At 44.9% G+C, this 13,592-nt stretch overlaps 1 protein-coding gene across 1 annotated transcript in view; it reads left to right on the forward strand.

Moving 5' to 3' along the window:
* The window catches only part of SERP2 (stress associated endoplasmic reticulum protein family member 2), a 29,984-nt gene extending 23,341 nt beyond the window's left edge, over window positions 1-6,643 (forward strand). The window contains exon 3 of the mRNA XM_080659139.1: window positions 6,211-6,643. Coding sequence (XP_080515265.1) covers window positions 6,211-6,251 — 41 coding nt within the window. The 3' untranslated portion in view covers window positions 6,252-6,643. The remainder of the gene's footprint in view (window positions 1-6,210) is intronic.
* Window positions 6,644-13,592: the final 6,949 nt, after the last annotated feature.

The following is a 13,592-nucleotide window of genomic DNA, read 5'->3' on the forward strand; positions in this document are numbered from 1 at the left end:
TGTAAGAAGACTCTGGGACAACTTCAAGCGTACCAACATCAGAATTATGGGGGTGCCAGAAGAAGAGAGAAAGCAAGATACTGAAAACCTATTTGAAGAAATAATGACAGAAAACTTCCCCTACCTGGTGAAAGAAATAGACTTACAAGTCCAGGAAGCACACAGAACCCCAAACAAAAGGAATCCAAAGAGGACCACACCAAGACACATCATAATTAAAATGCCAAGAGCAAAAGACAAAGAGAGAATATTAAAAGCAGCAAGAGAAAAACAGTTAATTACCTACAAGGGAGAACCCATACGACTGTCAGCTGATTTCTCAACAGAAACTATGCAGGCCAGACGGGAGTGGCAAGAAATTTTCAATGTGATGAATAGCAAGAACCTACAACCAAGATTACTCTACCCAGCAAAGCTATCATTCAGAATTGAAGGGCAGATAAAAAGCTTCACAGATAAAAAAAAAGCTAAAGGAGTTCATCAACACCAAACCAGTATTATATGAAATGCTGAAAGGTATTCTTAAAGAAGAGGAAGAAGAAAAAAGTAAAGATAAAAATTATGAACAACAAATACATATCTATCAACAAGTGAACCTAAAAATCAAGTGAATTAAAAACCTGAGGAACAGAATAATCTGGTGAATATAATAGAATCAGGGGCATAGAAAGGGAGTGGGCTGATAATTCTCAGGGGGAAAGGGGTATGGGGGGTTCATGAAGAGACTGGACAAAAATCATACACCTATGGATGAGGACAGTGGGGGGGAGGTAAGGGCAGAAGATGGGGTGGGAACTGGGTGGAGGGGAGCTATGGGGGGAAAAAGGAGAAACAATTGTAATAATCTGAATAAAGATTTATTAAAATAAAAAAGGGAGTGTTCTTTAGAGAAAAAAAAAAAAGAAAATGGTGCTTTGCTTTTGACTTTCTTTGTGCTGATTCTTTCAGAGAACTTAATGAACCACCTTTGCAATGTCTTGTCTCCTAGCATTACTACTTGTCTCTCTCAAGATTCATACTTTTCTTACAGCAATTTTTTAATGAAAAAAATGATCAAGTTGTGTGATTTCTAGAGTCATCTTATACTCCTAAAGGGTGTTCCTCTGGCCTGCCTTAATGTCTCTTGTCAGAAACGTCCTTGATCTCTCTTGTCAAGTATTTATTTTCAATAAAAGTGGCTTTCTGAAGCCTCCTGTTGTCTAGCTTTCTGACAATTTCCAGAAGATCCATTTCTATCAGCCCTGTGTCCTTCTGTCACTCCCAATTAGCTGGGGTAGGTCAGTCCCCAGGGTAAGATGACACAGTCCCAGGGCTTAAAGGGTTATTGGTCTGTCATGACTTAACTTCCCATCCAAGGACTGATTCTTAGGAATTTGAATGCAAAAGTATCTATTTGATGCTGATGCTTGGTTTGCAAAATAACTATTTGAGGTTTTTAATATGTATTTTCTCCATACCTTTTGTAATTATTCACCTTTCATTCCTTTAGTAAATATTTACTGAGGAGCTACTATGTGCCCAGTGCTGAGCTAGGCACCGGCGTAAAGTCATGAGCAAAATCATCCAAGATCCCTGCTCTTCTATAGCTACTGCCTGGTGGGGAGGCAAGAGGAGTCAACCAAGTAATTATGCTAAAACATGTAAAATTTCAGCCATGAAAGTGTGTGAAGGAGAGTAGGGCTGTGAAAGCATGTAATACAAAAGGCTAGTATACTCTGGCTAAGTGTGGTCCTTAGACCAACAGCCTTAGCCTCACCTAGAAACTAATTAGAAAAACACATTCTCATTTCCCACCCCCAGATCTATTGGATTAGAAACTCTGGGGGTGGGGCCCAGCATCTATGTTTTCATATGTCCTCAGAAGATCAGGATACACACTCAAGTTTGAAAATTCTTGCTCCAGATGGTCAAATGAGGCTTCTCTGAAGATATAACTTTTGAACTATGAGGGAACACTAGGCAATAGGGTGGGGTGGGGAAAGTATTTCACATAGAAAGAATGGCGTGTGTAAAAGCCCTGTAGAAAGAGCAGAGAGCTTTTGAAAGTGTGAGGGATTATCCAAGAGAGGAGAAGAGTGATAAAAGATGAGCCCGGACAGGTTGACAGGAGCGAGGATGCATGGGTCATGGAGGCCTCGTCAAGGATTGGGCAATAGGAAGCTTATGATGTGCTTTTAAACACAGGGATGGCATAATCCTGTTTGTTTTCATTTAAAGAATAAGTCTATAGTATGGAGAAAGGATTGAAGAGTTGCAGGAAGAGACCAGTTTTGAGGTCACCATAGGCACCTGGAGAAATATGATGGTGACTTGGACAAAGGTGGTTTCCAGAGGTATGGAGGGAAGGATGCATAATCACAAATTTCGTAGGTAAAGTCCACAGGTCTTGATTATCAATTGGAGATGTTAAGGATGACTCTGGCATTTTGTTTTACATGCAAGATGGAGGATAAATGATGCCAAAATTGACAGTGGTAAGAGATCATGAGAAGGTCCTGTTGAGTTTGACGTGCCTTTGAGAACCTAAGTATAGATATCAATTAGGTGGTAAAAGGTGCGGCTCTAGTCTAGAATGAGAGGAGACATCAGGGCTGGCAATACACACAGGTGGATGAGTCATCAAAGCTAAGTGGCAACTGAAATTGTGGGCCGGGCTGAGATCATTCAGGGAAAAAGAATGTAATGAAGAGAAGAAAAGCCAGAATGCTCATTGTGGAACCTCAGCATTCTTGTTTACTGGTCAGGTGGAGTTCGGATGGCCCCATAAAATACATTTAGCATATAGAGCCAAAGAGAAGGGGGAAACTAGAAACCAGGAGAAGACAGTGTCAAAGAGGCCCAGGGAAGAAAGAGTTTCAAGGAGGGGGTGCTCAGCAATGGTGACCAAGGAAGAGATGTGGAGTCAGGAGGATTGCTCTAGTTTGTTTGAATTTTTTAGTGTGAGTGGTTCTTGCATGTTAAAACCTTAGGATTTCATTGAAAGGGGATGGTGGAATAAAATAAAGATATGACCAGGATCCTAGATACAGGTGGTAGAGTATAGAGGCTCAGATTCTGTAGATTCTGCTTCAGCCTGAATTTCTCTGAACCTCTGTGACCATCCTCTGACCTGGAGTGCCTGCTGTCCCTTCCTTTCTTGGCATCTCTGCTCCCCGCTGTCTTGCCTGCCACAGCCCCTTTCCTGCAGCCCGCTCTGCTGTTTTCTCAGCTTTGTTCACCCACTGTTAAGTTATTAACTTGTCAGGGTCTAGACTCCCCACTTCCTTTCCCACTTTGAAAGCACTGTTGGCTCCCTTCCTGTTCACCGCCCGGAAAGTCAGCATTTGGAAGGCTGGGGTTACTCGGCGGGTCATTATTGGCAGGCACACAGAATTACAATTAATGTAATTAGTGTAGGATGTTGAAGGCTTCTTAAACACATTGATACAGCTGAAAAAGGAATAATGAACACAACCATCTCTTCATTACCTTAGATGTGGAAGCAAATGATGAACTTAAAATAGACTCTTCAAAGTAGTTTCCCCAAGAGGGTTCAATTTTAAAGGGTCATATATAAACATGTTAAGAACCATCAGTTTTTACATGGGCTCAATTAGGATTAGGAATAATCTTTAGTTTTTAAAACAGACTCAGAAATAGGTAGATTTTTAAAATATGTGTTGCAACTACTCTAGGGCAAGCAAATTTTTCTTGATTCTTTAGAGAAATTTGCAGCAGTTTCTTAAAAAGAATTGAGTGGTTTTATCACTACCTAGCACTTCTGAAGTCATGAATTAACCTAATGGGGTCTGATGGACTAAAGGCACAGACTGCCTCCTATTTGTTTATCTAAGTCCTGCTGAAATGATTTCTTGTCTAAAGATAAAATTAAGGGAGAAAGAACATTTTTGAACACCTATTATGAACAGATCTTTTACTTATGTCATTCTATAGATTCCTTGCAATCCTGTGAGGCACATACTATCTATTGTTTTACAAATACAGAAATCAGGGTTCAGAACTGTTTAGCAATTTCCCAAAGTTCACACCTCTGGAGAGTGGCAGGTAGTTCTGCAGCTCTGGTCTTCATGCTCATACCTGGAGAAGCAGCGTCATTTTTGTAATAATAGTAATAGTGGTTATAATAGCAATGCCTCCCACACATCAAATCCTGGATGTATGAGGAGCCTCCGTGTATGTTAAATTGTTTAATTCTGTAACAATCCTGCAAGTACCATGGTCCTCATTTTATAGAAGAGGAAATGGGCTTGAAGAGGTTAAATGATCTGTCTGTCACTCAGATATTCAGTGAAGACCTGGAATTCACACCCAGTTCCACCTGGCCCTGACATTTCCCTCTACAGTACCGTTGTCAAGGTTAGGGATGTTTCCCCAATCCTCATTATCAAGCCTGAGGCATGGTAGATGTAAATATTTTTTCCCCAGTGTTGACTATACAACGGCCTCCTAGCACTCCTCTTGAGCTGAAATACCAAATGCTTATTTAATTTTTATTCTTCGTCAGCCTTGAGAGGAAAGGACAAATACATCAACTATTTCTGCGAGCTTATATATTTTGGTAAGGTCCTTTCTTGTGCATCTAGCAACTTCTGTCAAGCCCCCCCGCCCCCCCCCCCCCAAAAAAAAAAAAAAAAACAGACGAGGCCAAGAACACCGCTTGTGCAACCAGAATTAAATCACAAGTTGTGAATGAGCTCACTTACTGTATCTAGAGAAGAGCCCCTGCCATGGTCACACAGACGGGTTTACTCTAATTTTACACATAAGTCTAACAGTCTTTGTTTTCAGCTTAGTCCACAGCAACACACCAGAAGAAAGCCCACTGTGGATTAGTGTAGTAACTCCACAGATAGTAATAACTGAGACCAAAAAAAAACATTAAGAAGCAGAAATGAGAACCCAGAATACAGCCGTCCAGAGCTCTTTAGTGCACTCTCCATGACAGGATTACAGCCGTCTGCGTGATTGCCGTTTCACATTGTGGCCACGCTGAGCATGAATGAAAAGTTAACATTAAATCATGTTTGGTTTATGGCACATATCCAATTTAGGAAAGTAGTGATGATGTGTGCAGAGTTCTTTTTTTTTTTCTTTTAGAAAAAAACGTATTAGTGCTCTAATACGTTTATATGTGGCCCTCTGCGTTGTTCACCTGTGGGCCCCGAAGCACAGTGCCTGGCAGATGGCGTGTGCTCACTAACGTTGGATGATGAAATGCCAAGTGCCTTTTTCCAGAGGGTTCGGATGACCTGCGTCACTATTGTCACTTAGGAAGCTGCATTCCTGGCTGTGTTCCAGGATGACTATGAAGGAGAGAAGGGGCAAGACCCCGGAGAGCTCAGTGTTCACTGTTTTTACACATGAAATGAGATGATATTCGCGTCCCCTCAAAAATAACCATCACTGTGAGGTGACACTGCTATCACTGCCTTCATCGGCTTAACCAATGTTGCCCGCTGAGCGGGGTTTAACAAAGCAGCTGGGCCTTCTCTTCCTGGGACACATTTAAACCCAATAGCTGTAACCAGCTATGTAACCAGCTCTGACCAAAGTAAGTGCAGGTCCCTGGAACGCTCTGTGGGGTTTACAGGCTCCGCACCCCCTCGGTGTCTCTTGAGGAGGCCCATGTAGTGAAGACTGAGCCCTGAGAAGGTCAGTGGTGCTCCCAATGAGAGAGCCACAGTTCAGAAAGTTCCAGACAGCCAGAAGATTTGCTTGAATCAAGGGCTGTGGCAGCCAGAGGCTCGGCTTCCTGCCTCTGCTCTAAGCACCGGCCTTTCTGCCCAGCTCAGGGCTGCTTGCTTTCCAGGTCACTGCCATTTGGAAAAGGCAGCCTCAGGGGCCTGTTAAATGAGTACAGCGCCTGCAGGAAAGGCAGCCCCCCTTCCCCGCCCCCCGCCCCAGCAGAAGCAGATGTTCTAAGGAAAGGGACCAGATCTCTCAGCCCCTGAGGGACTTCTGCCCTTCACTCCTGGTGAAGGCATTAGCAGGCGTTATCTATAAATCCCAAGGCATCCATCAGCAGACGCAACAAGGCTTTTTTTTAGAGAAGTTCACTGACCTTTTGTTAACTTAACTCCTTGTGAGGAAATATCTAATCAGCTGTGTGCTAACGTGTCAAGGGCCCAGGGTCACAGAGGCAGGCTCTGTGGGTTGGGTTTCCAGCTGTGTGTTGCCTGGTGTCTGAGCTGTTTTGTTTTCCTCTTTCAGCTATCTTTCAGATCATTCAGAGCATAAGGATGGGCATGTGAGGAGGCCCAGGATATGGCACTGCCCCTTCCGCTGGAGGGTGGAGGACCTCTTAAGCTCTTAGCCGGGTATCTGGGAAGTGAGCAGGCCACACAGAATAGAAAAAAAAAAAAAAAAAAAAGGATCTGCAGTTATTCCCTGATGACTTCATCGTGGATGTCAGACCAAATTGCCTTCTTACAGGACATCTTGGTACATCCGTGCTCTGGAGCGGAAAAGACACTTGCTTTTCTGTCGGCAGGATGGGCAGCTCCCGGGTGCCTGCCGCACTGCTCTCTTTGGTTCAGGAATGCTTGCATGTGGCACTCTGAATGATCGCTGGCTTACGTTCTACGGATACAATCTCTCCTCCACTGGGAACTGGTTTTATAAATAAATGTCTTTGTTCAACCTTATGTCATGTGTTGGTTACCATGAGAAAAGAAGTAAAGATGATGTCAGAATAGCTCCACGAGGGTTAGGGGCAAGAGGTGGGGAACATGATTATGCAATTGGGAAAGTGTCAGGGAATTTGTGACCCAGAACCAGAGCTAGATTTACCCAGCAGGATGCTGGGAGAACCTCAAAGTCTGTGCCTGAAAGGAAGCCCTCCTTGGCTCTAATGACCTTGGGTTTTCCACACATTTAACAGTTCTCTCCCCTATCTCTGTTGTTTGGATTTTTGTTGTTCTTTTTTTCACTCTAGAAAAGGCACCTACAATATGTGTTAAGGTCCTCATTAGCCGCTATCCCTGTGGTCTGCCTCAGAGTTTGGCGAGAAGCAGATGTCTGAGGCCTCTTTGTGAAAAAGGTCTAACCTCAGGCCAGGGCACGGGGCAGGCAGGAGTGTGCTGCACTCTGGGTGGTCAGCTGGGAGGACGGGTAGGTGGGGCCCAGGGCTTGTGGGGGAGACCACCTCTCCCTGGCCAGTCTTCCCACTGCATCTCCATGGGTGGTCCTCCTGCGTGGGCATCTCAGCATATAGGGAGTGGGGAGACGCATCACAAACTGCAAGTTCTTGGGTTCCACCTCAAGCCAGCTAAATCCAAACTGCGGCAGGTGGGGCTAAGAATAAACACTTGGTACAAGCCTGGGTGAGGCTTCTGCGCTCTAACCTTGAGGACCACCATCTTGAGAAAGCACAGAGAAAGATGGAAGGAGTCTTGTCCCATCCCCAGGCAGTGAAGGCAGCCAAAGCTTGCTCTTAGCAAAGTCTGTCCTGGAGACGGGTGCAGGATTTGGCCTGCCTTTTCAATGAGACTTCCCATGTCACCTAAGGAAGTCAGGGACAGCTGCAGAGATCTCTGACAGATTAAAGATGGTCACCATGCAAATTTAAACAGGCCTTAGTTGGTTTTTTTAATTCCATCCTTGCATTCTTGGCAATTTTTTATCCTATAATACTGTGAGAACTTTAAAAATGGAAGTGGTAGAAGTGGTCAGGACCTCTCTCAACAATTTAAGAGGCTTTGTTGTAAGAAGCACACTGCAAAATAGAGGGTAAGGCTTTTTTGTCTTCTGGAGCCTTTCACCACAGACCCTTTAGTGATACTCTTTGAGGCTTTCTTTTCTCCCATCCTCCTGCCTTTTTCTTTCTCACTGAGAAGAGAGGGTAGCAGGGCTGGTCCAAAATGACCAGCCCCGGGGCACTACCACCACCTCTGTGCCCACCCCCCCACCCCCACTGCTCCCACCCCCTGAGCCCCTCCCAAGGTGACAAAATGATTTCCCACCACTTGAAGCTGCACACAATACATGCTCTTGGAGCTGGTCTCCTCTTCATGTTGGCTCTGTCTGGCTGTGCTGTTCTAGGTCACTGAGTGAGACCAGTGTACTGTGAATAATCAGACCCCACCGCTGCCTGCCAAGGGGCCAGAAGAAGAGAGGCCCCTTGACATGGGTTTACCGGGTCTGTGCTCCCACATATGACCTCTCTGACTCTGAGCATGGGCCTTCCCCCAATGCCAATATAAAGACACCTACCACACCCCAGGAACGGCCACGGTTGAGCCTGAGCTTTGTGGTTCATCCTTATTAAATAGGGTCTTTCCCCTCTCCCTAATTTGGTCTTTCCAAGTAGTAATAGTAGGGAGATTATCCCCATTTCAGGGAAAGGGAAACTGAAATTTGATCAGGTTGGGCTCCAGATAACTTCTGCCCTCCCCACATGACAGGTGTACTGGGCTGAGTCAGCTGCCATTCCTAAAACTCCTGTGATTGACTTGTCTCCCCAGGCTACGTGATCATCCACAAAATGGTTTTCTATTAGTTTCCAGGTGGCCTCCCTGAAATACTGGTGTATGACAGTCTGCCCTCCCTGGTGACTTCCTCTATCAGTCTTCCGCGAGAAGAGACAGGACCTGCCCTGAGTAAATTAAGGTCACAGTTGCTTGATGATGTGCAGCAGAGACTTACAAACATCTTTTGGCATGGCACATAGTAAGGAATACACAGCAACCCGTGCACAACCCACTCACAAAAACAAGTTTCACTGATAATGCTTACCCTTAACACATGTCATGCACTTTGATTTTTTTTCCTAGTCTATTTTCTTTAATGCTGGTTGTACCCTCCTCCTTTAATAACCCATGAATAGGTTCTAACCCATAGTTTGAAAAATACTGCCCTTTTAGTGAGAGACAGAGAAACAGGGCTCATAAGATCAGAAGGTTTGAATCCTGATGAGAGCCTGACACCACATCTCAGTACCCCAGTGGCACACAAGCCACTTCTTTGGGGACCCTCTTTGAAAAGATTCAAGTGCTGCGGCTTTCTCTGCCAGCCCTGGGTCTGACTTTCTCCCAGGAGTTAGCAAACTTTTTCCGTAGAGAACCAGATAGGAAATATTTTAGGCTTTGTGGGCCAGATGGTCTCGAGACTACTTAACGACACTGTTACTAGCTTGAAAGCAGACATAGATAGTGCATAAAGGAATGGACATGCTATGTTCCAATAAAACTTTATTTTTTTTCAGCTTTTTTTTGCATTTTAATTTCTTTATTGATTAAGGTATTACATATGTGTCCTCATCCCCCCATTACCTTCCCAAACTCCCCCCCCCCACTCGTGCCCTCACCCCCCTGTTGTTTGTGTCCATTGGTTAGGCTTATATGCATGCATACAAGTCCTTTGGTTGATCTCTTCCCCTTACCCCCACCCTCCCCTACCTTCCCTCTGAGGTTTGATGGTCTGATCGATGCTTCTCTGTCTCTAGATCTGTTTTTGTTCATCAGTTTATGTTGTTCATTATTTCCCATAGATGAGTGAGATCATGTGATATTTATCTTTCTCTGACTGACTTACTTCACTTAGCATAATGCTTTCCAGTTCCATCTATGCTGTTGCAAATGGTAGGAATTCCTTCTTTTTTACCACAGCATAGTATCCATTGTGTAGACGTACCACAGTTTTTTAATCCACTCATCTGCTGATGGGCACTTAGGCTGTAAAACTTTTATTTTTTAAAACAATGGGTTTGCAGAACCATGGTTTGCCAACCCCTGCTCTGGAGCAGCAGTTCTCACATTGTGGCTCCCCTTTCTTCCAGCCTCCTCAGCATCACCTGAGAACTTGTTAGAACTGTAAGTCCTCAGTCCTTCACCCAAACACTCTGGGGTTGGGGCCCAGGAGCCTGGGTTTTAAAAGCTCGCCAGGTGATTCCCGTGCAAACACAAGTTTGAGAACCACTGTTGTCCCTGGTTAGCTGCCTGTACGGGCCTCTTCCCCTTCATCCCTCACACCTTTAGGTACACTTAGTGCTTAATTAACTGTTTTGTAGCTAGAGTTTTGCTCCCTGTTTGTTTCATGCCTCTATTTTTGTCTCACAAACAGGTTGAAAACCTCTTGAAGAGCGTTTATGTCTTTGATTTGTCTCCACTCCTTCATTGCTTCATTTTAAGTATTTAATTCCTTTATTTCCTTCTTGCATCTCAGAGAAGATCATTACATACAGAATTCTTAGCCCACAATTCATTTTTTAAAATTATACATTAAGTGCCTACTATGTGCCAGGCACTATTTTAAGGCACAAGTCCCTGCCTTCATGGGACTTACAGTCTAGTGGGGGATACATAATAACACATAAATATGTCAATAAGTACTATGAAGAAAAAGGAAGCAAGATAACGTGATGGTAACTGGGAGCGTAGATGGGACTTTAAGCAGCATGATTAGAGCAAAGCCAAGAAAGACCCCCATATCCGTGTGACTTCAGAGAGAACATGCAGGTCGTTTTATATACTGCTCCTCACAGAGGGGCCTTAGCGTCCTCACTGCAGGGATCGGGATGCTGCTGTGCTGAGCAGCAGCCGAAGGCTCAGCACTTAGCACAATGCACTCTACTTCTCACACAAGTCGGAGGCAGGTTGGCGAGGGCTTCCCTCCGGGGTGTCTCAGTATGTAGGTTACGCTGCCATCACAGCACAAGGTCACCCCAGAGTAGAGAGAGAGAGAGAGAGAGAGAGAGAGAGAGAGAGAGAGAGAGGTGCAGGAGGGACAGCAGCCCTTCACTGCCTTGGCCCAGAAGTGACACTTCACTTCCACTCACCACTGTATTGGCCAAATCTAGTTGCATGGCCCCATTTATCTGCCAGTGAAATGGGAAATGTCAGGGTACACCTGGGTATTTGGTGAGCTCTGTTTCTTCCACATTTCTACCTGTGTTTTTAGCATGTTGTGTGATTGCAACATTCAGTGTTTAGCTGTGGTCAGCTTTCTAACTGTCACCTTTTCTTAGGGTTTTAATCTCATTGCGCCCCTCAGGCCTTTAGAGCCCGCCCGTGAGCAGCTCACAGTGGTGTCTCAGAGACCGTTTGCTGTGGGCCATGCTAGGCGCCCATGTGATTTATCATGCAAGCCGGGATACTCATAAATATGAAAGTAGGTACTATTGATAATTATACCAGGGCACCAAACATAAGCTGTGACTGTCCTGGGGAAATCCGGACATACGGCAACCTAGTCATGGGTCTGTGCACAGGCCCTCATCTCAAGAAACTCTGGACTAAGTTGGAAAGGTTTCCACTTCCGCAAACTCCTTGTTCCTTGATCAAGGCAGAAAGCAGACTCTAAGAAGAAATTTAGAATTTAAATAATAATAGTGATACAGGTCATTGTCCCGCCTTGGCAGAGCTGGGAGATCTATTGGGATGAGTACAAAGTGTATCCAGGGCTCTGTATGAGTGGGGAGTCGTGCGGGAAGGGGGTGCTGAAAGACAAAGCAAAGTATAAGCATGGGGTGGAGAGAGCAGGGGAGTCAAGCTCTTTACTAGAGTTTCGGCCTTGAATGTTCCAAATGCCTTTTGTCAAAACAGAGGCATAGGCTATGTCACTGACATCTTGAAAGTCTCCAATACACAAATCTATAAACAAAGACTTACATTTTACCTTACTTTGACAGATACACACTTTAAATATTACATTAGGGACACAGTGAGATCTGAGCAGTTCTTCAGAAAGCTCTGGAACATTAAATGAATATTTTTCAAATTGGCCATGAGATTTTTATTCATTTCTTCTTGGTGGGAGCAGGTTGGATGTAGGATACCAGTGAGAGAAGGCAAGTAGTTACTGCTAGTAGAAGAGGCCAGAAAGAAATGAGCACAGAGTCATCACTCCAAATTTTCTGCAAAGCATCCTTAATCGTTTTATAATAACACACACTTGTGGTTCTCCTACAAGGTAGGTTACCCTATGACTAACACTTGTGCAAGGCTTACTGTGTGCCAGACACTATTCAGGTACCTATGAGTATCGACTCCTTTAATCCTCACAAAAGGCCCCTCAGTGGGAGCTATTATTATCCCCGTCCTACTGATGGGGAAACGGAGACACAGAGGTTTGAAAAACTCCCCAAAGGTCATGCCTCTGGTAGACAGGTGAGCTGGGACTTAACCCAAGCAGACTGGCCCCGGCACCTGTGCGATTCACCACTGCCCTGCCCTTAACAAGGGCCTGGCCCTGCTGGCAGAAAGACCTGGCTTTGTTTTTTATTTTTACTATTACATCTCCAAGAGGAAGAATAACGCCCGGAGCTCAAAAATATTCATGAAAAGAATGCATGAATGAGTCAACAAGTAATAGCCTCTTGCTGAGTACATAGTTTCGGCGAGACTGGAGCTTTGGAAGGCAAAAGAGAACTGTAGAGCCAGCCCAAGGCCAGAAGACAAGCCACTGGGTTCCTGCCCTGGCTTCTGCTCATTACTTTTTCTGTGGACCTTCATTTCCTCACCTGGATATTTAAAGATATCCCAGCCCCCTCCCCCAAGCCCCTACCCGACATCACAGGGCTATTGTGGAAAGCAAATGATATGATACATGCGGCATTGCTTTGAAAAAACTGTAAAATGCTACACCAATTATCTATATAATTACATATCTGTACACGATTATATATGTAATCATTGTTGGCAATCATGTAATAATATAATAATTGCTACTCAGGACAGGAGGGGACTGCACCAAAAAAATGTTTCATATTCAAAATCCTCCCTCTACCAGGGCCCTCTCTTAGAGCACCATGCTCTCATCAGCAAGAATGCCCAGCCTGGAAAGTGAGGGTGAGTTACCACAATCCATGCCAGCTGATGGAGAAAGCATTCAAAGGTCACACGCCTGCTGTTGTCAGTGCTTTCATTGTTATTTATAGCAATTCCTGGAGGTGGAGTTTAGGCAAGGCTCAAAATTAATCTGGGCTATGGGAGGCCACTGGTACCTGTTAAAAGGCTGACTGACTGCCAGTTTCATTCTGATTATGTTATCTTCCAATCTCCCATGGAACTCCTGAAGGGAATGGAGACAGGCCATGCAGGCAATTAGGCAGCACGGGAGATTCAAACGCGTGGAAAACCGGGTGCAGTGAGGGGGACACCAACAGGGAGAGAGAAGAAAGGAAGCGGGGGGGGGGGGGACGAAAGGAGGCAGCAAGGGAGGACGGGAGGGAGGGATAAGAAAGGAAGAGAGAAGAAAACAGAGGGAGAGAGGGGACTTTCTGACATTTTAGCGATTCGCTTTATTGTGCGCATGGAATCCCCAGGTGTGTTTGCCTGGGCCAGGTTACTGGGGCTACACGCTACACCTCCCATGTTCTCAGTCTCCTCTCTCAGAACCACACCCCACAGGGAAATGTTTCTAGAAGGGATGGTAGAAACGTGTCCATTTCCAAAACTTGTAATACTTCCATATGAGAAAATGGTTTATTTTTTCCCATTTCTCATCTATTATCATTTCAATGAAGCATCTTCAGACTGGATAAGCTGGGAGAGGTGGGGACAGTGAGAGGAGGATGAAGGTACATTTCTGTGACAGGTGTCCATAGGGTTGTGGACCAGGCATGTCTTTGAGGCTCAGGAAGAGCAGAGAGCAGG

This window comes from Plecotus auritus (genome assembly GCF_963455305.1).
Source record: "Plecotus auritus genome assembly, chromosome: 3".
In the NCBI taxonomy this organism is placed as follows: Eukaryota; Metazoa; Chordata; class Mammalia; order Chiroptera; family Vespertilionidae; genus Plecotus; species Plecotus auritus.